The sequence below is a fragment of the Myotis brandtii genome, unplaced genomic scaffold (genome assembly GCF_000412655.1).
Source record: "Myotis brandtii unplaced genomic scaffold, ASM41265v1 scaffold14, whole genome shotgun sequence".
Lineage (NCBI taxonomy): Eukaryota > Metazoa > Chordata > Mammalia > Chiroptera > Vespertilionidae > Myotis > Myotis brandtii.
Window position 1 is genome coordinate 1,168,001 of NW_005354999.1, and position 26,249 is coordinate 1,194,249.

A 26,249-nucleotide genomic window follows, 5' to 3' on the forward strand; every position below is an offset into this window, starting at 1 on the left:
GCACAAATTTTTGTGCACTGGGCCTCTAGTTCTTTATAATAGTAAAAATACAAAAAAACCCCTGTATATCAGTGCTCCTGTAGATACAGAGCCATAATAAGACTTGGAGAACAGGACTGGGCTTCCTTCCTAGATGTGGGGTCACACTCGCTGGACTGACAGTACCTGGCCTTCTGACTAATCTTTATCATGGAAGGATTACTCACTGGGGGATTAGAAACTTGAAGCAAGGAGATTCATGGACCACACTGAGTTTAGGATTTGGGGCTCACCATTATTGTGAGCTTAAATGCCTACAAGTCCCAAAAAGCTGTTAATTTAAATTTGCCCTATAGAACAGAGTTTGCTTTGAAAGTGATATATAAGCAAAAATATTAAATTAATAATTCAAGAATGGATTATTCAAAATAAATTTATTGACAATATTAATAAGAGCATATGGTTTGTAATCTGGGCTTCAGAGTGTGCCAGATATAAAGAAGAACAATGAGGAAACCCCATGGAATTAGAAATGTATGGGAATTAATCTACATATGATAGGTGTATTTAGTTTCAAGTGGGAGTATGCTAATTGTGTTTCTCTAAAATCATCAAACAATGCTTCCCATATGGTCTCAACAGATGGAAATCACTTGTGATTGTAACTCTGTATACTTTGAAACGAAATTGTGAAATAACCGATCATCTATTAGTAGCATCCTGAAGAGAGCCCCAAACAAGCAGGTGCTAGACTAATGCCAGCCCTCTCCAGAGACCATGGCACTCGGGATGCAAACTTATCAGTACCGCTGGCACATATGTTTATACTGTTGAGAAAGACATGCATCTGCCTCAGCTGGATGCCGGTAATAAAGCCAATCTGTCTCATGATGCAACTTGTTCAGTTATCAATCTTCATCAGTAAAATTATGATTAAAATCGGCTTCCCATGTTCCTCTACCTACCAGTTTGAATATTATAAGACACTTCCTTAGTTGTAATTTAATAAATTAGTATAATGGTCGGCACACCCTTATCCTGTGGAATGTGATAATATGAGATAGATTTATTCTCCCTTGTGCTGACAGCATGAATTTTCTAAGCCTGCAAAGCTAATATTCACCAACATCAAGGGCTTATAACTTTATCAAGTAGGTATATGGTGGTTTAATTAATACACAGTACTTGGCACTCAGTAGGTACTATGGATATTTTTATTGACTGAATTAATCAATCTTATCATTGTAATGCTCTTATCAAGATTAGAAACTGTAAAATGCAAGTGGAAGTTCTAGAAAAATATTCACCAAGACAAAGTATGGTTCATAAAGAGGTACCCACAGAACAGAATGTTAAATAGCCCCAAATTTTTGGAACTTACTTTGCAGTAAGCAAAACCAGAAAAGAACTGAGGTGAGGTTATTCTTTTTATATATCCTATTTAATGTGCATATTCATATGGTTCCTTAAAGATATATTAGTGTACTTAATTATAGGGTAAGGCCCCACTGGAGATACTACATATTATGCTTTTAAAACATATTTTACATAACAATACACATGTATGTGTTCCCAAGTTTCAGCTAAGAGGTTGTGAGTCTATATTCATTTGTCACATCAAAAAGCAAACAAACTCCAAAACCTTAAAAACTCCAAAATCTATATATATAAAAGACTAATATGCAAATTATCCCCTCGGGAGTTTGACTGTGAGACCGAGTTCGATCGCTCACTGTGATGAGCGCTGACCACCAGGAGGCAGTGCAGAGCATGGAAGGTGACCAGTGGTGGTGGCAGGGTGCTGAGGGAGTGAGGGAAGGAGGAGGTGGGGAGGCGGGGAGGTGGGGTGGCAGGGAACCTGATCGGCCCTGATTGCCAGCCAAGCCTAGGGACCCTACCCATGCGTGAATTTCATGCACCGGGCCTCTAGTATTTGAATAAAATATGGAGGCAGATTAATGTAGAGGAGAGAACACTGAATCAGGGAAGACATTACATCTTGCCTTCAATGTCAGCTAAATACAACAATTTTGTTTTATCTTTCTCATCCTTAGTTTTCTCATTTGTTAAAAACAATTTTTGGAAGCTTAAATAAAGTAATATAGGAAATAACATGAGATAAAAGTAGCAATGATATTGACAGATTGTACCTCTAATGATATGTTATAATAATAATATTAACATTATTATATGCATGGTAATAATTTCTGATCCCTTTCTGATCTCTCTCAGCAATTAAGGAAATGTTGGTTTTAATTTTTGAGGGTTCAGAGTGTTGGCAACTTCAGCATTTCAAAACTTTAAAAATTCTTAAATAGGGGAAACAAATAGATATTGAATCATATTTCAAATCAGTAAGATTATCCACATTATTTTAAGTTAAAAATTATTTGTATGATCACATTAGAGAACTTATAGACTTAAGCACTTAGTCATAAATCTGAGTTGTGTATTTCGTACTAAATGACTATAAGATTCTTTACCTGTGAAGAGTAGGTATGACCGTCTGAACCACAAACGGGGCTGGAATAGACCATTGGGCACTGTTTGCAGGTGGATGATACGGGGCCCCTCCATTGCTTATGGCCTACTCCTGCATCTTTCATACTGTTAAAAAAGTAAAACAACCAGACTTAATGCACTTATTTAAAAACAAATACATTTATGTTAACATCACATGTTTCCACTGTCACTCCAAATCTTGAAGGTAAATTAGAATCAGAAACTATTTTTCTCCTTTACAACCTATTAATCTGTACAGTGTCCTTCATTATAATCTGTTGTTTCATATATCAAGGGTTCTCTACAATAAAACGATAATATATTCCTTAGAATATTCTGCTAATTACATACTGACCAGTTATATTTCATTATATGGATTTGTTGTTTTAATTTATAGTTTGACAAATTTTTCATAGACCCAGAAACAGAAACAACAATTGCTCAGCAATAAAGGACTCACACAACTGGGACTCCCTAATAGCCACCCTAGTATTTCATCAGGAGCAGTTTCAGAAAACAGACACTAATCCGCAGGGTGAACCCAATGTGCCTGAAAAGAGAAGCAGCTTACCTTAGGCAGCAGTTCTCAACTTGTGGGTCGCGACCATCGGAAAACACGAGGGCGAACCCAACGTGCCTGGAAAGAGAAGCAGTTTACCTTAGAGGCAAGAGCAATCCAGAACCATACCTTTACAAAAGCCAGTATTTAGAGAGCCAAATTAGCAGGCTTAGTGATAGCCAATCCTCCTTTTATTGTGTAGAGATGCTTCCAAATAGATCCATTAGGCTTTGATCTAGAATGACTAGGGGAAACCCATACTCTTCTGCTACCTTCCCTTACATTTATTTGTTTTTCCATTTTGATTAAACTGAATTATTGCTCTGTATGTAACGTGTGCACAATTTACATAGAGGGGGTTAGTAAAGGGACTAAAAATAAGAATATTTAGAACTACTCTAGTAAATCAGTACTCACTCATTAAAGTTGTTTATAGAGTGTACTATAATGTCTATATCACGAAGGGAAAAGATGATTTACTAGATACATTTGATTTTTTTTGCTTTAAATTTTATTGTCATTAATAGTTAGACACACAAAAAGGCAATCCCCAAGACTATTAAGAAATATATTAAGGATCTTCATTATAGGAAAAGAAGTTCAAACTATGTACTTCAAATTTAAAAATGTTTATTGTCCTGGCTCATTTGGTTGGGCATCATTCCATGCACCAAAATGTTGCCCATTTGATTCCTGGTAAGGGCACATGCCAGAGTTGCAGGCTCTGGTTTGGGGGAGGAAGGCATAACAGGAGGCAGCAGATTGATGTTACCCTCTCACATCAATGTTTCTCTTTCTCTCCCTCTCTCTCTGAAAATCAATTAAAATATGTTTTAGTGTCTATTATTTTCTCTTCTCCCTCCTCCCTGCCTCCCATCGCTTGTCTCTCTCAAGATTTTCATGAAACCTATCATAATTCCAAATGCATTTTCTTTATTTCAATTTTGTAAATTCTGCCAAAAGACCACTTTAAAATCTTGCGTGGCCACAGAGTTCACATCATAAGAGATACAAGGGAAAATAACCATGCTGCTATTACTCATTAATTGGTACAAAATTCTAATGGAAATTAAAACAATGACTGGAAAACTTGAAACAGTATTCTATACCACTTCAAAACAAATAAATTATAGAAATGGAGTAGAGAGAAATAAGAAATAAAATATTCTACTTGTATTTTTCTTTTACTTTGCGTAATCAAAACAAGGCATACAATTATGCAAATTATCTGCTTTGCGGATACATTAGGAGAAATTATTACCAAGTTCAGAATTCTAATCAATAGAAGGTACTTTATCAGTACTGGATTTAAGTACATGTTTGCTTTGTAATACATATCTATATCTATATCTATCTATCATCTATCTATCTATCTATCTATCTATCTATCTATCTATCTATCTCTGATATATATATTATATACAAATACACTATATTCTGCCATTCAAGGCACTAAGTAGTTTCACACCAATATACATGTAATTATGTTTCTAATAGCTGAAAATTAAACTAGCAAAGATGAATTTATACTGTTGCTAATGCTTCTTTACAGGACTGGTTTTGAGGCAGTTGAGTCATACCATCTTCTTGTCCCTGAGCTACCTTCTTGTCTTCCTGCTTTTCCTTTCATTCTGGTCCTCAGTATGAATCTCCAGCATCAGTCATGTATGAAAGTACATCAGTCTCTTAATTTTCTAATAGCTACAATTTAATTACAGCTACATCTGTTTAATCAAGTATGATACTTGGTTTTATGTTTAGTTAATCATGTTGTGCAATTTAAAAATATAATTTGAACATGATTTCTATGTGTTAGGATGTACATTGACTTTGGAAAGAACATAAATGATGTTACCAAAATGATTAGCAGGAAAAAAATCTCATTCCAATTTGATTTAAGTTTCATATGTGAGCATGTTATTTATTAGTCTTGGCAAGTCAGAAACCTCCCTAGGTCTTAATTTCTTCATTTATACAATGCTAAGCTTCATCATATGGATCATTTGATCCTGAGAATTCCATGAGTCTATAAATCCTTAATAAAACTACTAATATGAAGGCACTCAAAAACTAGAAGCATAGACAGTGCATACTGGCTACATATTATAATTTTAGAACTTGACTTACTGTTATCAAGTGAAACAAATATATTGTTATGGTGTGAAGGATGATGTTGAGTGAAGCAAGAGATTGCTAGGAATGCTGAAGTTGCAAAACTCAGCTATCTCAAGGTGGCAAATGAAAGATAAGGAGGGAGCCCTGTCTTGTGATAACTAATGAAAGAGGGGAGATAAAAAGAAGGTTGTGTTTAAAGAGGCTTGCTTTCCACAAAAAGCATACCTAAGAATCAAATAATACTTCTATTACAATATCAAGGGACATTGTCAATAAATCATAAAAATAATTATTTCATATTACTTATTTCTCTAAAATCTTACAGTTCCTAGATCTGACATCACGTACTATACACGTTCATTCTTTAGGCTACAAATATGCAAACCAAATAAAATGCCAATGTATTTCTTATGTATTTATCTTACAAGGGAAACATCAGTATCTAATTCCTAATTTTGTAGGTGTATTTGCTTTTCTCTCTATGCACCTATATTAACGTAATTCTTAATGACTTTGCTTCAGCAGAAGAATTTGATTGTAATCTGATAAAAACAGCATTCAAGTGAACAGAAATATTCTGTGAAAATCTCAACTAAAGGCAACAAGAGGTATTTCTTGACTTCTCAATACATCTAACATTTAAACTTCTTTAGGCATTCATGTTTGTTGTTGTTGTTGTTTTTATAAATTCTGCCTGAGTTGTAGAGAAATTCTTCCTTAAGACACAGCTGCTAAGTCATGATTTCTTCCCCACTGGCCATAACTCTTCAAGAAATAAGGCTGCCCTTATTTTTTTCATCAGGGGCATTAGAAATAAACAGATGGTATAAGTGCACTAAATTACCTTTTGGGGCAATAAAATTAAAAGAAATTTAGAATGCTCTACCAGGCATACAGAGCTTTTTAAAACTATAGTGACCACAATATGCTTTATATGATTTCTCTACTTGGTATGACAGTAATTTGAGCAATGAAATAAAATAGATGATCTATCAATTTTAATTTTAAGTAAAAGAGATACCATAAAAATAAAAAGTAAATCTTAATTCATACTAGAAAATATCATTAAATACATAAAAATGAGCTGGCACAGCTTATTCTGCAATATGAATATCTACTTGCTCTATATATTTTACAAAGAACAAAGATTTACCAAAAAAGTCCACTTATAGACATATTTTAAAATACAGTGATAGAAAAAAATAAAATACAGTGAAAGGACTGATTAAAATATATCTTTGAAAAATCTATTCCTAACATAAATTACATTAACAAGTGAAAGAAATGAAAGCATAGCTGCTTCAAATTTTATTTAAAGAAAGATTCACTACCACCAATAAATGTTGCCTAGAGACTATACCTGGCTAATTAAACCTGAAATTTACATGGTATAATAAATAATACACCATATATGTGATTCTGATTTAGAAAATCAGTACAGAGGAATATATTAATTGGTTCTATTAAATGTGTTGACAGGTATATTTCACTCCAGATATGAGCATATTAATATGATTGCTAAGTCTACATCGTATAACATCGTGTATTCAAAATAAGAATCCAGAAATTCTTAATTTTTTTCAATTATTTATGTTCATAGATAAAGCAAGCTTTCAACCATTAACTGTGATATTACTTTAACCTTAAACAGTTCCATAATGTCAGCACTGAGCAAAGAATGACTAAAATTTGAGTTCACAAAAATGTGTGATTCTTAAAGGTCAAGGAGATTCTATATTTGAAAAAATATGTTTGCATTTAAAAAACAACAGTGACAGATATGTAGCTTAAAAGGAAAAATATTCTACCTAAAATAAAATGACATGAAACAAAGCAACTTTTACCAAAAGACATGGGGAAAAGACTGATTATTCAAAATATATTTTATATATAAAAATATGTCTTGATTATGAAACATTCTTTTGATTTGTTTGTTTTTCTAAACAGAAGCAAATATTTCACTACTGTTCAATAAATAGACCTGAAAGCATTATCAGAAGCATTCAACCATTAAATATCACCATTTATTTAAGAAAACAATCATTAAAGGTCATCCCAAACTCAGGGAAGGAAAACAGAACTTTTTCTCCATGTCTTGTCTTCATGGAAGTCATTGCTACTGACCTCCTCCTTGCTTACTGCTTCATGGGAAAAGGAAAGTTATAGAAATTAGAAAGGAGAAAGAAAGCTACCACGTTTTGCTTGAGTCTGATTTATAGACAAAGAAAAAAGACGAAGAGTACAAAGTCTCTACACATTAGCTTTCACGATATTTTTCAAGTTAACTAGTAAAATTCAGATGTCTAAGTTTTTTTTCTCTCTACCAGATTTTAATTCCTGTGCTGAAAGTATGTACTTCTAAGCATGTGTTGATGCCTTCTGGTGAAATCAGGAATAAAGTAAGATTTGCCAGACAAGGAAACATTCTTCAAGGAGTGCTATCTTGGTAACTGGTAGCATATATAAAAAGTTATCAGAGAGGCCTTTTAAAATATTTGTATTACTTTTATTTATAATATATTGTTACTTATAGTTATAGCTATAACTTACCTAGCACACTCTAGGACAGTGATGACAAACCTATGACATGCGTGTCAGAGGTGACACGCGAACTCATTTTTTTGGTTGATTTTTCTTTGTTAAATGGCACTTAAATATATAAAATAAATATCAAAAATATAAGTCTTTGTTTTACTATGGTTGCAAATATCAAAAAATTTCTATATCTGACACGGCACCAGAGTTAATTTAGGGTTTTTCAAAATGCTGACACGCTGAGCTCAAAAGGTTCGCCATCACTGCTCTAGGACATGAATTAGGCACTGTCAAAACCCCATCACTAGCTCATCCAATAACTTTTTATCTTTTAACCTACAAATAGTATCTATGCACCCTTCTAAATATTGTTCATATATTTATTCATGAATAGACTCGACAATGTGTTCAAGAATTATTTTACAATTTGGAGGTAACACGTGGATAGAGTCATTGAATTCATGGATCTTAGAATTAGTTTGGAAACAAAAAGATAGGCCTGGCTTAGAGTGAGGTTTTCCTATGGTTTAGGAAGTAATAAGGACAACATTGAGCTTATTTGACCAATATCTATTCATCTCATGCCATTTCTATTGTAAATTTTTTCTGACCCCCCAAGAACACTTTTTCTACAAGTTTGTGTCACACATACTCCCTTTAAATATTACTTATCAATTGTATTTAACAGCCCATATGGTTATCTTTTTTAAAACCTATACTCATGCTCCCCTAATTCTGAGTCTCTGTCTTGCTCCCATGACAGCTGCTTCGTTAGGAGAAATGACTGGGCCAAATACCCACTTCTTCCCTACTTCTGCGATTTCTCCTGGCTTTGAAGTTTGGAAGACAAAGGAGTCACTTAAAGCAAAGGCCTACAGCATGTGGCCTAAAAATACATCTAACCTCTTTAGAGTCTCTCTATTCACAGGTAAGTAGAAAGCAGGTGGGCAGCAACAGAGCTCATTTTAATTACATGGGATTGGACATAAATTTAATTTAACAAAAGCATGTTCTAGAGTCACTAGGTCAAACATTCTGACACATTCCTGATTTACCTTTAGTTAGGTGGTGCCTGCAGAAATGGAGTAAATTAGTTTTATTTCCTATATCTTCTATAACAAATTACCTAAAACTTTCTGGCTTAAAACAACAGAAACTTAATTTCTCAGAGTTAGGGAGGTCAAAAATCCAATAGCAGTTTCAGTGAACTCTCTCAGGGAGTTCTAGGTTATCTGGTGGCTGTCAGCATTCCTTGGCTTGTGGTTGCATATTTCTCTGCTCTCTATTCTCATCCGCTTCCTCTCTTTGTGTTTTTGTCGAAATTCCTGTCTCCCTCTTAGATGGATACATTGTGAATGCATTTAGGGCCCACTCTAATAATCCAGGAAAACCTCTCCCTCTCAAGATCTTTAACTTAATCACAATTTTCACCATATAAGATAAATCTCTCTCTTTTGCTCAATAAGATACTACACACAGATTATAGCAATTAAGATGCAGATATATCTTTAGGGCCGCCATTAAGCTTACAACAGGGAGGCTACTTAGGAAAACAGATATTTTACCTTTCCACATCAAAGGAGCTTCAGGAATGGCGTCCCTGGTTTGGAGGGATGCCTTAATGCACCTTATGTATAAATTTACACTATGCATAAAATAACAGTGTATTTTGCCCTGTGATTACTCCCATCAATCCTCTTACATCTAAAGGACAAAAGTATGCTCCATGACAATATCTTGGGACTTCGAGTATTGTCCTTCAGCTACAAGGCTGTGCTCCTCCGCAAATGCATACTTTATCCTAACCATGGAACCATAGCCAGACATAATTGATTCTTCTGCGAGTGAATAAAGAGTTTGGGGCTTCTCAATCAATGTACTTTAATCTCACCTTATGTCTCAGTAGATTAGAGAAGCATTCTCACTTTTTCACTTTACTAATTTTTAGAGAAATTGAATGCTACAGTTGAAAAGACTGGAAAGCAATCAAGTTACCTTTTTTTGTGGATAAACAATAAAAATAACAGTCATATCAACATGCCTCATCTGACTCTCAATTTAATTAGAAGAAAAACAGATGACAGAGACAATGGGGTTTTCTTCCCTTTGTTCTTTTGCATTTAGGGGTAGTGGTCATCGGGACAAACTGAAAAGGATTAGTGGATTATACCAAGAATTTATTTCAGAAAGTGAGTCCATATACGTTATCTACATTGCCAGCTAATGTTCTGTTTTTATACTTTGCTGATCAATCTTTTCCCAAACTTTACACATGGTCATCCCTTTCCACTAATAGCTTTTCACCTTTTAATCACAACTCATAGTTTTTACTCCAGCATATTTCCTTGACCTTGGCACAAATTAAGTACTCAATAAACAGCACTAAATAGATAAAAGAATGAGAGAAAATGGAAGAGAGAGAGAGAGAGAGAGAGACGAGGAGAGGAGAGGGGAGGGGAGGGGAGGGGAGGGAAGGAGAGGAGAGGAGAGGAGAGGGAGGAGGAGGAGGAGGAGGAGGAGAAGAAGAAGAAGAAGAAGAAGAAGAAGAAGAAGAAGAAGAAGGAGGAGGAGGAGGAGGAGGGAGGAGGAGAGGAGGAGGAGAAAGGGAGGAAGAAAGAAACGTGGGAGGGAGTACCTGCTTGAAGCACTAAGGATGGCTCCTATTTTCTTTGCTATGTGTCCTTTTAAGAAGTAGAAACTCTATCGCATTATTTTCTTACTGAATAAACTTTTCATAAATAGTGTGTAAATTAAATAATTAAAAGTCATTATGATTTTCTACGTTAAAAGTCAGTCAACTTGAATTGAAAGAGATTTAATAGAAACCCACATTTGAAACCTATATGAGCATGTTGACCAATGTCACCCCAATAAATTTTTTAAAATTGCAAAAAAAAATTAAACAAGAGTCTTATTTTTCCTAACAAATTATGTTATGCTATAACATAAAGGAGCATGACAAAGCATTTTACATTATTTCCTTCAGTAGTTTCAGTTTATCAAAGACTCTTTCAATCTCATATTTCAGAATCTGCAACATGTTCTCTATTACTCATCTAGGAAGCAAGCATCGGGAAATGAGCAATTTGGCTCTTTACAACTGTATGGGGAAGAGTGATTTACATAGGCTTCTTTTCAACAATTATTTTAACTCTTAAAATATTGCAAATTTACTGCATTTTTGTTGTTTCTCACTTGACTTTTAGAACAATGAAATCCAATTAATCTACAATCTCATGCTAATTTCCCTTAAAAAATACAACTATCTCTCTTGCCCTTCTGACATTTTTTTTCTCCTCACCATTTGAAGGCCATAAAACATATAGTAGATGAAGACCACTATGCATTTCCCAACTCCCCCATTAAGCACTGCCTGCAAGAAATAGAAAGATGGCTAATGATTTATCATGTTTACTGTTCTTTCACTGACCAAAGTCTGGTGAGTAGAATTGCTGGGCTGAATAAAAGGTTAGTGAGTCCCTAGGTGAGGGATCACAAGGCTAAGTTCAACTGGCCTGGCAGATACTCTCCTGGGAGCTGGCTACTGTCTCTCTATATTGAGGGGAAGCTCAAACGGGTAACCTAGACTTCTGGAACTTGGCTGCAGACCTTAGGTAAATAATAATATTTGTCTACTCACTTTGTGTTATGTCTTGGAAACCGCATTCACTTGATTTTGTTTGTTTGTTTCATTTACATTGGTTTGATAAAATTTGATCTTGGATTACTTAGATTTGTACCATTAAGAAGGCAAAGACATTTAAGTTTAAATAAAGGGTGTTTCATGGGTTATAGCATGGCAGATGGGAATGCGTTTCAGCATGAGATAAGTATTAATTTATTTACTTTTTCCCCCCTTTGCACATGTATCCTTTGGTGGGAAATTTGGGTAGTCCTGAGTTCCTTTCATCACTTCCCAACAACAGGCTAAATATACCCTTATCATAATTCTGCCCCTCTAACTTCAGGGGATGTATAGATCGATGTTTACACACTACTATGACATTTGTAAAGAAGGGAACTCTATAAGCATACTTATAGTAAGAGTCATGTCCCTAAATCAACAGAAAGAAGAGAACCTCCACTCATCTATGACTACCCTTTTTGATTTAATGCATGTATAGTAAATTAATATTGCATCATACCACTGAAGTTTGGGGGTAAATTTGCTATAACATAATATTATCATTAATAACACAGATATTTGAAGCAACCTAGACATATTAAAATCTAAGATACATCTCATTTTAACATGGTTGAAAAATGAAAGTGTAGAAAGTAATTCCCAACCTTCTTGGTTTCAAATCGGAAATTAATTCAAGTATTCCGAGGATAATTTATATTTTAAAAATACTTATTAACTTCTTTAAGTTCCCCAAGCATAGAAACTTAATCTTGGACTTGAAAGTGTGAATAAATAAAGAAAACAGAAACATAATTCACAAGAAAATATACATTAAAGTTAATGTCATGCTTGTGAATTTCCTAATGTGCAAGATGAAAGAGTTACTAAATTGGTTCTATTTTAATATAACTAAAGGAAATCACATTAATTTTTTTGCAACTCACTTTAAATAATTATGCAAATATGTCTATATCTTACTAAGAAATCAAATAATATTCTTCTTCTCAAAGTTACACACATACATTTACATAACCACTTGAATGAATGATTAGTAGACATTCTTTTTCACAAAGCTTAGGGAAATTTGGGGTGGGGAATTATTGTTTGAATAGCATCTTTATCATTGTCATCAAGAGAAAATAAGTTCTGTTATCATAATCCTTTGGGTGAAGCTAAATTTTACAAACCCTTAGATTGGGATGAAATGCAGATGTTGGGTAATTGGTGAATCTTTACTAACTATAGAACAGGAGAAAAAATTAAAATGCAGTTTATGAATTATTCATTGAGTTTTATATTCAGCAACCATGAAAACCCTGTGGGTTCTTAGGCTCCTGTCAGCATACTAAGAGCCACACAGCATACGTGGCCGCATCTGCAGAACTTCCATTTTCTAAAGGCCAGGAGGAAAATTAGACATCTTTTAATAGAAAGTTGTCACCTTCGGCATTTGTTTCAGGCTACATTCTCCAGATCTCATTTGAAATCTCTTTGTGGAAAGGTGTGAGGGCTGTTTGAACTGAGTTTTCAGACTACTGTCTTTAACAGAACTTTAAAATGTTACCTTCATCTCAATGCAACCCAGCTGCTGGTAAGAGATATTTTAACTTTTGCCCTTTCTCCACAATCTTTAACCTCTTCCCCTAGGTGTGATGAGGAGAAAGTTATTCCAGGTATATATGTTTCAGACCAAAAAAAATCCTCCTGTTCTATTTTAGAAGTTTAAGAAGTAATGGACTATTACCTCAAACTCTTAAAATATACTCTCTGCATTATACTTAGAGGGACAAGAGCCCAATGAACATAGATGTACAATTGTTTCCCAATTTTACATACTGCTTTATTAAGACATTGCATTTTTCACTTACAGTACCATGCTTATGCAATGTTTTTCCCTTTCCCTATACACACCGTCCATATTGTTTATTTCCCTTATACCTGCTCCATATTCACATATCAAGAATGCCCAGCTTGGTGTTAAAAATGCCATGAAATTTGCTACAAATTGGTGTTGTGCAATGTTTTGTTTTGTTTTCTGGAACAACCTCTTCAATGATGGGCCCAAAGGAGGCACTACCGGAAGCGGGCTCCACCACCAGGAAGCCCCCAGGCATTCCTCTTGGTATAGCTTGGTAATGATGGGGGTTGCGGGCTTTATTCAGGTCTTTCTGCTGATGTTCACATTCTAGTGGGCCCAAAGGAGGCACTACCAGAAGGGGGCTCCACCTCTTGGTATAGCTTGGTAATGATGGGGGTTGCAGGCTTTATTCAGGTCTTTCTGCTGATGTTCACATTCTACTTTCTCTGTAGTCTGGTTCTTAGGGAGCCAATTGATGACTTCATTGCACTTGTGAAGAATCTCCTGTTTGTTCTCAATATGGATTTTGCCTTAAAGTTTCTAGTCCATCTCTAGGTTCAATATGTTGATCAAATGTTAAAGAAAAAAATTAGAATAATTTCATTTCAAGTGTTATAGTGCTGAAAGGCCTTAAAAGAGGTGTAAGGTAGCCTATGGCCATTTCCAAAAGAAAGATCCAACAGATATTTCATAGCTTCAAGTCAGGAGAAAAGCTTCTAAGTTTAGTTAGACAATGTCCTTTTCATTATGTACAGATATAGTGCAGGGATATAACAAAGCCTTTCTTCTGCAATAGCACTTTGCATCCTTGACGAGTCAACATTTAAAACTAAAACTAAAACAAAACACTCTCCTGGGACTCCCATTTGATAGGAGTCATATTTTTACTGTTGTTCATTCAGAAATTATATGACAGAAAACAACTTTTTGTTTTTTTTACTCATAACATTTCTGAAAAATGATGCAAATATTTAATGATGTATATCAATGCCTTGCAATAACTCCATAGCCTCCAAGGCATTCACAGCAGCAGGTAGAAAAATTCTGAAGGAGATCCCTATGTCATAAAATAAACTGGTGTCGGTGAACTGAAATTATTTGTACAAACGGGGCCACATTTATGTCCAGTAAATATTTCACTACTAAAATGTCTAATGAACCATTCTTTCCAGCAGCATTTGTATGGTAAATAACCATTGGGTCTTAGAATATATTGTTAATGTATCGATAGAAATGCTGTAGCATTATTGTGTCATAGGTTGCTGCTATTACCAATCAAAATTAACATTTTTCTTTATAATTTTGGTTTTATTTCCCTCTATTGTTAATTTGTATTTCTTCCATTACCATTTTTCTCTTTATGTTGAACACAACTTTCAACAATAATTCCAAAATAAAATTTTAAAGACTTATGAATAAACAAGGAAGTCAGTCAACATAAAGGAAAATGCTGAAGAACATGTGAGTTACCTTCTGCTTAAGATTTACTAGTACACTACAGAAGAGTAGAATTTTAAAACTCTGTTAATGATTCACTTATGCCAATAATATTTGATTTTTCTTTATCCTGATGAATGTTTTCTTAAATAAAAAATAATGTTACTTTATGTTAGAAACAAATTTGCAGGATTGTTGTGTTTTCAATTGATGGGTTGGGGCTCTAAGAGTACTAGCTTGAAATTAATTTCCTAATTCTTCCCAGTGCATGCATGAGCAATCTGCTAGATTTCCATGCATATTCTAAATCTTCATTTTATTCCCAGAGATGCCAAAGTGCTTCAGGAGTTGAACGTTGTGAATCATTTCTTTCCTAATGTGTCCACATTGAAGATACACAGAGACCACTGACCAACATCGCTAATTGCTCCTATTTTTCCCCCCTGAGCTGAGATCAGAAATCTTCCCTAGAAGATTTCAATAGGATCATCTGAAGGACCAAATATATTTTAGTAATTTAAATAACCTTACAGTGAGGTTGTAAACCTTGGTAAACATTTTATTAGCAAACATTTTGTGCAGTTTTTTCCCCCATAAAATTAAGAACCTGTATTTCTCAAATATCTGTTTCATTCCTGCTTGCTAATAGTATGTAGTGCTTCATTTGTAATCAATAGCAAGGTTTCTACTACTTCCCTTGTTAATTGAAAAACAGGGTATTCCACAGTTATTGTTTTTTCATCGTAGGTAATACCTACACCACATCCAGCTTGAATTATTCATCTTCGTCTATGTAAGAACATAATTTTCAAAAAGATTTCAATATAATATTTGAAAACCTTGACTATATAAGATGTACATCATTAATAGACAGAGTGAAAAATAATAGCAAAATGTAGTGATTTTTACTCTGTTAGAAACTTTTCATTTAAACAATGTCAAAGTAATAGATTTCAATGAGAAATGTGGACCATCACACAAAGTTATAGTTATGCTATTTTGTGGACATTTTTCAGGAAATTGCTAGCTCTCTTATTCCTGAATCCTATCCAGTTTTTAAAATGTAATCCGTTTACTACTAGATGCATTTGAGTAACTTTACTCAGAAAAATATTTTCTTTTTCTAGAAGCATGACTGCCCTTTAAAAAATAAAGTACATCTTACCTAATAATAGACAAACATGTAAATTGACCATACCTTCGCTACGCTAACCAGCCAATCAGGAGAGTATGCAAATTAACCCAACAAAGATGGCGGTTAATTTGCATACGTAGGCGCCAGCAGCCTGGGTCCCGGGAACATTCTCGGGACCCAGGCCGCTCCTAGCCTGTAGGCCCCTGCATAGGCCCTGAGCAGCTGGGGTCCCAGAATGTCCCCGGCCACTCCGGGCCTATGGGCGCAGGTGCCAAGCGGATGTTCCTGACCCATGGCCGCTTGCGTGTGTGCAGGCACCAAGCAGCAGCCTGGATCCATGCCCCCCAGAGCAACAGACCTCTAGTTTAATATAATTATGAAGAAAACACTATTTTTTTTCTAAAAACAGTGGGGGCAGAGAGGAGAACAGCAGTTAAAATCAAGTCATAAAACACAAAGTAACAAATGTTTCCACATATAAAAGCTGTCAACATTCCTCACTTACAGTTTTTGTTATATTTGTGTAGGTTTTATCATCTTTGATTATAGTAGCATTTTAGTCTATCATAAGCAACAAGTGTTTTGTATGTAGAAAGGAGCTATGCTTTCAAAATTGACATAAATCCTGTTTAATATTCTCTCCTTGTAAAAATGGACAATGACAACCATAGTTCAATTGACAGCTCTTTAATAATTATGCTGGCACCATAAAAATTAAAAAAAAAGGAAGCCTTCCATGAGAGAAGATAACTCAAAGAGAAAGTACTAAAAATAATACTGCATGATGAAAAGGTCAGGCACTCAGATTAACATACAAGGGACTTATGGAAAACATTTGCATTTCCTGTCAAATGATCATAAGATGAAGTATAGACAAGAAAGTTAACACACATTATCTAAGACATGCTTCCATGAGATCAAATTATATTTGTCCCCAAATACCATGTTCTATAAGATTTATGTTAAGATAACTTTAAAATAATTTTTTAAATATAAATACAAACTCTATTAGATTTGGGACTAAAAAAAATATAAATATGTTCACTTGTCCCTTGCCAAAGAGAGTAAATGGGCTGTTTTAAGGATTGCATTAATGTCTTCCTCTACCATTTTTTTTCTGTGCGTGTACATACTCATACATACACAGTCTTCCAATATTCACATGAGCCACAAGTACAAACATTACTCTAGCTTAGTCATGCTAGTGCTTTCATTTCCTTTAGCACTGAAATAAAAATATCATTTTAAAACAATCCATTGTTGTAAATTAAAGGCAACTTACATTGCATCAGCTTACCTGATATCCAATATCCATCCTCTAGATTTTAATTTTGTTTATGACCAACCTACTCCCAACAGAATATAAACTCTTTCAGAGCAGAGATTTCTACATATTTATTCAGTTCTATAACCCCGGTGACTAAAATACTTCTTAATATATGTGTATAAATGCTCAAGAAATATTTATTTTTTAAAAAACACGAATAACTGGCAATAATTAGTATCTCTTCTGTATAACCTGCTAGTTGCATTGTTTAGAACACTAAATCTATGATTTGGGTTTATTTGCACTGAAAAGTTCATTTCTCTTATGTTAGCCATGTGTAGTATAGTTTCTGATACTGAATATGCTACAGGTGAGAATATTAAAATATTAAGCACCTTTAAAGAGCAGGAGGAACCAGTATCAGGTTCTCAATAGGCCTTACTCAGAAAACTGTTGGGAATTTGATCTACCTTCTCCATTATTACTTGATCTTTCTGGTTTCTCTTGTACTTTTAGATTTTTTTTTTCTTTCCAAGCACTTCTATAAATTTATACATTAAAAGTGCAAGGATACAGAGGTTTAGAGTAAGATAATATGAACTGTGATATTTCCTAAGTAGTGACAGAAACTCACATTTCATATTTATTACCATTATTGCTCTTGGAAATTGCATGTGATATGCATTTTCTAAGGTTATACATATATCCCAGAAGCACAGAAATAAGCCTAAAATATATTAGCTTGTTGCATTGTTTAACATTAACTTTAATAAGTTCACAATTTATGTAAAAAGATATAAAGATGTTCTATTAGTTATTAATAAGTTATATTTTGGGTACTAATGGCAAGATATTTCATTTCTTTTATCAAGAAAATTCCTAAACTGAGTTCTCTTCAGTATTAATCTTCAGTCACATCCTTGAACACCTTTTTTCCTACAAAACAGGTATTCCTCATATAAGTTCAGACTTTTCAGTCAAATTCTGACTAATTCTGGCAATATCAAAACTATACACAATAATATGATAATTAAGTCAATATAAGTTGAAATATTCATTCTATTTTTAAATAAGCCTTGTTTCTAACTGGTGTTTCTTTCAGAATACCCATCCACCAATGAACTCTTCTGAAGTTGTTTCATGGTTTATAAGTAAAAGATAATACTGGGAAATTTTTGTTGCTAAAATGTCAATTTCAGGAGATATTAACTGATTCCTCATTGAGACAAGATCTAGGTAAAATTTTAAAAAAATTGCTTAATTTCATTACATGAGGCAATAGTCTATTTGATTTATAGAAGGATGGCTGGCTGGATGGAATTAGACTGATAAGATGTAAATGAATTGATGCACTCTGCTTTTTATCGATGTACTAGAAGCCTCGTGCACAAAAAATTGTGCACTGGCGGGGGGGGGGGGTCCTCAGCCCAACCTGTGCCCTCTCACAGTCTGGGACCCCTCGGGAGATAACTACCTGCTGGCTTAGGCCCGTTCCCCTGGTAGTAGATGGCAGGCCTGGATCCCCACTGGGTCAGGCGGTGGCTTGGGATCATGCTGCCGCCCGGCCCTGCACACGGCAGGCCCGGATCCTGCACTGGGGTGGGCGTCGGCTTGGGATCTCGCTGCCGCCTGCCCCGGGCGGGCGGCACAGTGGGATCTGCCTGTAGTATGCAAATTTAACGGCCATCTTTGTTGGGTTAATTTGCATACTCTTCTGATTGGCTGGTGAGCGTAGCAAAGGTACGGTCAATTAGCATCTTTGTCTTTTATTAGTGTAGATATTAAGCAATATGATATTAAAAACTATCTCACTGCTAACATGGGAAAGTCCTTCTATCTACCTAATATCCCTCCAACCTTCATGCAAGGTCACTGTGATTGATATAATAATTAACACAAGCAGCTATACTTTTTACTAGAATCCTATTAGCACAAAAGCACGGAAAACTACATACATTGATAAATTTGCTAACAAAGTATTCTCTGGGAGGAAAATGTAAATGCGAGTGTCAAATTTTACTCTAATTTCAGATATGAAAAAACCTCATTACTACAATATTAAAATTATGATATTACTAATAACATTAATTTGGTCTCTGAAACTTTTCTCACACTGAGTTCAGAAGAGATTTTCAAAATAAAATGTAATTGCTAAAAATAACAAAACGACCAAACAAAAAACAAAAAGTACAACTTTTGATGCTTTCCTTCTGATCTTTGGATAAACAACAAAGGCCTTCCCTGGACTGGAAGATACAGCAACATCTGCCTCTCTCACCTCTACAAGAGCCCCTCCCATGGCTCTCCCTGGCTCCTGGTGCCCCAGCAGGTGCTGCTTTCATTCAGTTCTTTCATGTGCTTGCTTTCTCACGGGGTGGGGCTTACCCACTACTTGGCCCCCCTGTCTAGCATGTTTGTAGATATTTTTCCATTGATTTTTTTAAAAAGAGTGGAAGGGTCAGGGAGAGACAGAGAGAGAAACATTGATGTGAGAGAGACTCACCCATTGGCTGCCTCCTGCACACGCCCTGACCAGTGCCAGGGATCGAGCTTCAACCAAGGTATGTGCCCTTGACCTGAATTGAACCCAGGACCCTTCAGTTCACAGGCTCTATTCACTGAGTCAAACTGACTAGGGCATCATTGTTATTATTACCAATAATGTAAGGCATGTCAGGGACCAATTCTCCATGTGGGACTCCTCCCATTTCTGCACTTGTTACACACATAGCACCAATGGCCCATTGTTCTAAACGATCTTTTCAAGGTGTATTATAAACTTCCATGGGACACAGAGATTTGTCTTGCTATGGAAGTAAAAGCAAATTTATTCACTGTCCAGAATAATAAAGATAATCAGTGAAATGAAGGAAGGCTTACTACTTACTATAAAAATCTTGGGTTACCTAAACTTCAAATTTATCTCATATAATGCAACACACAATGTGGGCAGGTATCTAGCTTCCCTGCCCCATGTTGCTCCCATGGGACTGAGAGCAAGAGGAATCAACAGATATGCTGATTCCCTATGGTTGCCAAGTTCTCTGTCTCTGACACAGGGTTCTGGTGTCTTTTACTAGTACCCATGGAACTGACACAGGCTAATATGTCTGCTTACAAAGGGGGTGAAATTTCAAACTCTTCGTAATTCTTAGTAGTGCATAAAAAATAGAGGGAAAATGTGAACAATATAAAATTAATGTGAAGGAAGACTTGGAAGAAAAGGAAATAAACAGAAAACAGTATGGAATACCCTGAAGTTAGGGAACCACATACATAAAATAAAAATCACACATAATATCAGCACCCAAAGATACTTCATGTCAGCTGTCTGATGTATTTGTATTAAAAATATTCCTTGTCTACACGTATTTGTTATAATAATTTATTGCTACATAAAACAATGTTGTGATAAATACTATTTGTTGTGCATGTATGAGGTCTATTCTGATTATTTCTATAGAATAACTTTCTATAATTTGAATTTCCAAATCCAAGGCAAAATGCTTACTGCCTTACTTTAGTGCCCTCCCAAAGGCAGTTTAAATGGTAATGAGGACTCTGAAGAAAAATAAAGAAGGAAAGGTGATTGTGTTGCGATTTTAAATGGGATGCTAAGAGCTAAAATGTTAATATTTGAGAAAATAAAAATTGAAAGAGGGGAAGGAGTCAGTTATGAAAATTCCAAGTAGAGGAAACTTCAAGTAAAGTCACCCTGAGTTTTTTTTTTTAAAAAAGTGGTGTTGGGAAGGGAGCTTGACCTATTTGAGAAAAAGCAAATAGGGCAATCTAAAGCTCTGTAAGCAAGGAATACCAAGAGCATAAGAAAAGCACAGTTGTAACAGGAGTCTAGACTTGTAGGCTTCTTGGAAGATGCAATCCACCATGGGTATTGATCACATGTTCATGCTGATATGCCAAAAATAGACCCTGACTGCTATCTATTTCTTAAGATACAATTTTCAGCAAGTAACCTTGAGAAATGAGGTAATGTCTCCCCCTGGACAAAGAGCAGGCTTTCTTCCTCTTGCTAAAAGTGATGAGAGCACAAGCTCAATGTTCTTCTCCTGTATTGTAGCCCACTTCATGAGCTGGTATATGTAACAGGATCATGGAACTTAGGGACATGGAGAATCCAACACAAATATGAAGCTCTGGCTACTGTTTTTACTGTGAGTAATAAAATCCTATGTCCCTAACCCAGGATTCCCAAGTCTTCTTCCAGCATCCATGAAACAATGGAAGGCTAACCTGTAACTTGCTAGTAGAGTAAAATCCAAGAATCTGAACTTGATAAGGTCACTTTTTATTTTCACTTTTATTCTGGATGATAAGAAGGTCCATTAGCGAGTTTGAACATAAGAATTAATGTAAGCAGTTATAAGGGGTCATCTTTCAGCTGCCTAGAGAACAGATTGAAATAAGACAAGGGTATAACAGGAAACTAGGTAGTTAAGGAAGCAGTTCCATTAATGAAGGCATGACATGATGGCAGCCTGAACAAAAGTTCCAGCAATGGGGATGTGGAGAAGCAGTTGCATTCTAATATATTTTGAAGGTAGACCTAAAGGATTTTTTGACAGGTTAGAGGTGGTATATTATAAAATAAAATAAATCATTAGTTACTAAAAGGATGAGACAAGATTTAATTAAATTCATACAAGACTGAGATTGAAAATTTAGATTAAGGGAGTTTCCTTTCATTTCCAGTTTAGTAAGAGTTTTTCTCATGAATGTATATTGAATTTTAACAAATACTTTTCTCCATCTCTATGAGAGGATCATAAGGTTTAACTCTGTTATTTTCTTAATTACATTAATTAGTTGATCTTGCTTACTTTCCTAGAATAAACACTGAGTTGTGATGTATGACTCTTTATTTCATACTTTTTTTTTAAAAAAGTCTTCATTGTTGAGAGTATTACAGATGTCCCCATAATTCCCCAATCACCCTCCTCTATCCCTCACCCACCCCACCCCAGGCCTTCACCAGCTTATTGTCTATGTCCATAGGTCATTCATATATGCATGTACGATCTTTGGTTAATCTCTTTCTAACCCCCCGCTCCTCCCTTCCCTCTGAGATTTGTCAGTCTGTTCCAAGCCTCTGATTCTATTATGTATGACTCTTTTATGTAGGATTGAATATGCTATTTTTTGTTAAGAATGTTGCATGCATATTCATGAGCAATATTAGCCTGCAATCTTTTTAAGTTCTTGTCAGCTTTTGATACTGCAATTAATCACAATTAATTTGCACAAAACTCAATTTTATCATCCAAAAGTGTTTGTACAATATTTGTTTCCTTCTTTAAATATCTAAAATAATTCATGAAGAAAACACCTCAACCTAGAGATAAAGTTTTTAAAATATGTATCTCTAATTGCTAAATATTTCAGTTTTTCTATTTTGTTCTGAATCACTTTAGATAAATTGACTTTTTGTAGAAATTTTTACATTTGATCAAGTGCAATATTCATTAATATAGTTAATAAGCTCTTGTGATCTTTTTAATGTCTATAGATTCTCCAGTGATGTTCCTTTTTTTCATGTTTGATATTGGAGAAGTGTCTTCTCTCTTTTGTCTTGATCATTCTTGCTAGATCATAGTCTTTTTTATTAGTTTTCCCCAAAAGAACTAGTTTTAGGTTAGTTGATATTCTCTATTATATATTTGATTTATATTTCAATAATGACCTGCATTATATTTATTATTTCCTTTCTTCTACTCTCTTTTTTTCTTCTACTTTCTTAATTTTAATTTTCAATTCTTCTAACTTCTTGAGTTGAATACTTAGAATGTTAATTTTCAACTTTTCTTCCTTTGTAACAAATACATTTTTAAGGTTATATAATTCCCACTAACAGATTTAGCTGTGTTTATATATTAGGAACTCAATAGATGATGATTAACTTCTAAATTACTTTTATCTGATCCTCTTAATACTATTAAAAATAGCTCAAAACCATAGTCTTGATCATTATAGTCTACATAATAAGCCATTTTATGTTTATGTTTAATAGGAAAATAGGATGTTCCAACAAACATATTCTCAATAAAATTATGTGAATATAATTTACTTTATTTTCTCTTGTAAAAGCCATTATACTAGAAAGGCACCAATGATTGAAGTTACAATAAATCAGGAACACATAAGGTAAAATTCCCTAGTTTATTTTACTTTTTTCCAAATTCCAGACTAATTGACTTAATGAAGTAAAAAAAAAAAATGACCTTTTCTGTAGTACTGAAGAAAATATTTAAAATAAGGTTAATTTAATAAATGGGAAAATGAGGACAATGCAATGGCCAATTGCATGTGTCATGCATGGTAAAGCGCTCAGACTGATCAATGACATATTTTCTACTATTGTTTAAATGATCTAGGAATGATTTTTGGAAAAGTATACTTATACCTTTTGGTGATTCAGTTATCTGTCTGACCATATTGATAAAATAATCTCTGGCACCTTTTGAGTACATGCCCAGATTCCAATATCCCCTTTCTCTCAGAACATCATGATGATCTATGCTGGTGTCAGCCTCTACAGCCTCCCTAAACCATGCTCAAAACAGAGCCATCTGGGTGTCCTATACAAATAGATATTGGTCCTGCAGACATGTTTGGTCACAGTTCAAATGGATTTAGAGTGGACAACAGATAGACGCCAGGCCAACCAATGTATGCCTCCAGAGATTGTAGAGCACTCTCATCATTCTCCATAGAGAAATTACAAAAATCAGAATCTGTGAACAAGAGAAACAGAAAATGCTGACATTTGTGTGTTGTGATTTTAGCAATAGTAAAGTTAAGAAAAATATCGATTACTAACTTTGGGTCAACACATAGAAACATGTGAAGTGTTTCAGTCCATATATGTTGGAACTTTTTCCCTTTTCTTCAGTTGCAGCATTGCTCTTCCCATAATCAGAAAGATAAACTACTACCACAAAGGGGGGAAATGGTAACACACAACTGTCTCTTAAATATTTTAATATCTGTGGGTGGGCAGCCTCTAAGGTGGTCCTCAACAATCCTTGCATCCTGGTTCACAGCCTTGTATAGTGTCATCCCTTCAGTGTGGGCTAAACTCATTGACTTGCTTCTAATACACAGATTGTGATAAAAGTGAAGAGATGTCTCTTTTAAGATTAGGTTACAAGAGTGTGGTTGCCCTCTGTGCTGGGTGCTCACTTTCTCTCTCTCTCTCATACCGCACATGCTCATATCACGTTGTGAGTCCTACGGTGAGGCTCCCACAGCATGATAAGAGCTGAGGTCTTTAGTCTACCAGCCAATGAGCTGATGAAGCCACCAAGAAAAACATGGGTGACACTGGAAGTGGAACATTTCAGCCCCAGGCAAATCTTGAAATGATTTCAACTCAGGGAACAGCTTGTATGCAACCTCATGAGAGACCATCTTAAATCAGAAAAAGTTTGTGGTTTTATCCAAAAATAATTTGTTACACAGAAATGAAGAGCAAACATATCATTTGACACTTTAAAGATGTTTTATATTTAAATATTATTTTCTTTAGCTTTCTAAAAACATAACCACACATAAAAAGGTAGTTAGTAAATCCATAGTTTGAGTTTAGATCATTTTGTGTTCTATTTCTTGAAATATTTTTTAATGAATTGGCAAAGAGGATATGACCTCTAGAAATATTTTATTGATCTCAAAGAGGAAGGGAAAGGGAGAAAGAGATGGAAATGTCAATGATGAGAGAGAATCACTGATTGGCTGCCTGGCAGTCCCATATTGGGGATGGAGCCCACAACCTGGGCATGTGCCCTGACCGGGAATTGAACTGTGACCACCTGGTTCATAGGTCGACACTCAACTACTGAACCACACTGGCCAGACTAGAAATATTGGGAAGCCTTTTACCTCAAAACAACCCCCAACATCCATGGAAAATGATATACTTTTTGCACAATAAATGGACACTATTCTATTAAGGCATAATGTTAAAAAGAATGTCAATAAGCAGAAAAAAATCCTCAAAAGCTATGGAGCAGAAAAGATTAGACTAAGAATACCCAAATGAATTTGACTTAATACTCTGAAAGTATCACAGGTGTTGATATTTGCATGATACATCCAAGCAGAATTTATAGCAACTTACCAGCTGTACTGTAAATAGTGTCTTATAAAAAGCCTATTAAGCAGTAATTGCTATTCAATATTCATGGCTTAATGAAAGTTATTTGTTGCAATTTTGAGCCATTTTAGATTCCTCATTATGTAAAATTATGACATGTGGAAGCTGTTTATATCAGTTAGTTTGGAAGAAAATATGTGAACATATTCTTTTTTTTTCCATATGAAAAAAACAACGTTGATTGCATTCAATTTAAATAGTTTGTGTATTTGTGTTATTTTAACAAAACTTTCTCAAAATGCTACTTGATTTTCTTTAAAGTTTTTCATTCAAGGGCATGGAATTAATATCTGAAATAAGGAGTTGATTTCTAATCAGTTATATCCATTGGTTATATAGACATATTTTAGGAAGTAAGTCTCTAAGCATAGAACAAGCTAGAAAGAGACTCATAATAATTCAAGGTCAGGATATATTGGATCTCAATGCTATTATTTAGTGAAAGAATGCATTAAAATTTGACAAAAAGAAGACACATGCCATAATAGAAACATTAGGCTAAAATCAACCCCAAATTATCTATCAATTTTTGATAGTTTGGTGAAAATAGACTGAAGTAGGGAAAAAATACTTATCAAATTAAGTCAAATGTATACCACATGTTTCTTTTTTTCTTATGTTAAATATTTTGAAATATTTCAGAGTATTAATGTATATTCTAATTTCTTGTGTCTTCTTCTGACAATTACCAAATGTGGGTTATATTCTGCATATAAAATATACTTCCTTATTTCCAAATTATCATTTTAAAATAAAGGTTAAGCTGTTAATCTGAAGATTAACAAGAAAAGATAGTCTGAACACTAAAATACTAGTAGTGCCCTTTTTCTCATACTTTGAAAATATTTTACTAATTAAATTTATGTTGTTTATAGTTAAGATAAAAAAAAGCATAAAATAAAAGGTATGAAAGTTTCATATTTTACTGTATATTTTAACAGTAAATATGTACAGCATTATTCAATCTACACTAATAAAAGACAAACATGCAAATTGACCATACCTTCGTTATGCCTTAAGCCACGCCCACCAGCCAATCAGAGCGACCATATGCAAATTAACCCAAA

At 34.6% G+C, this 26,249-nt stretch overlaps 1 protein-coding gene across 1 annotated transcript in view; it reads right to left on the reverse strand.

The window, feature by feature from the left end:
• Nucleotides 1-26,249, reverse strand: part of SPOCK3 (sparc/osteonectin, cwcv and kazal-like domains proteoglycan (testican) 3) — a 197,202-nt gene that overhangs the window by 89,962 nt on the left and 80,991 nt on the right. The window contains exon 4 of the mRNA XM_005860775.2: nucleotides 2,463-2,586. Within this exon, the coding sequence (XP_005860837.1) occupies nucleotides 2,463-2,586 (124 nt within the window). The remainder of the gene's footprint in view (nucleotides 1-2,462; nucleotides 2,587-26,249) is intronic.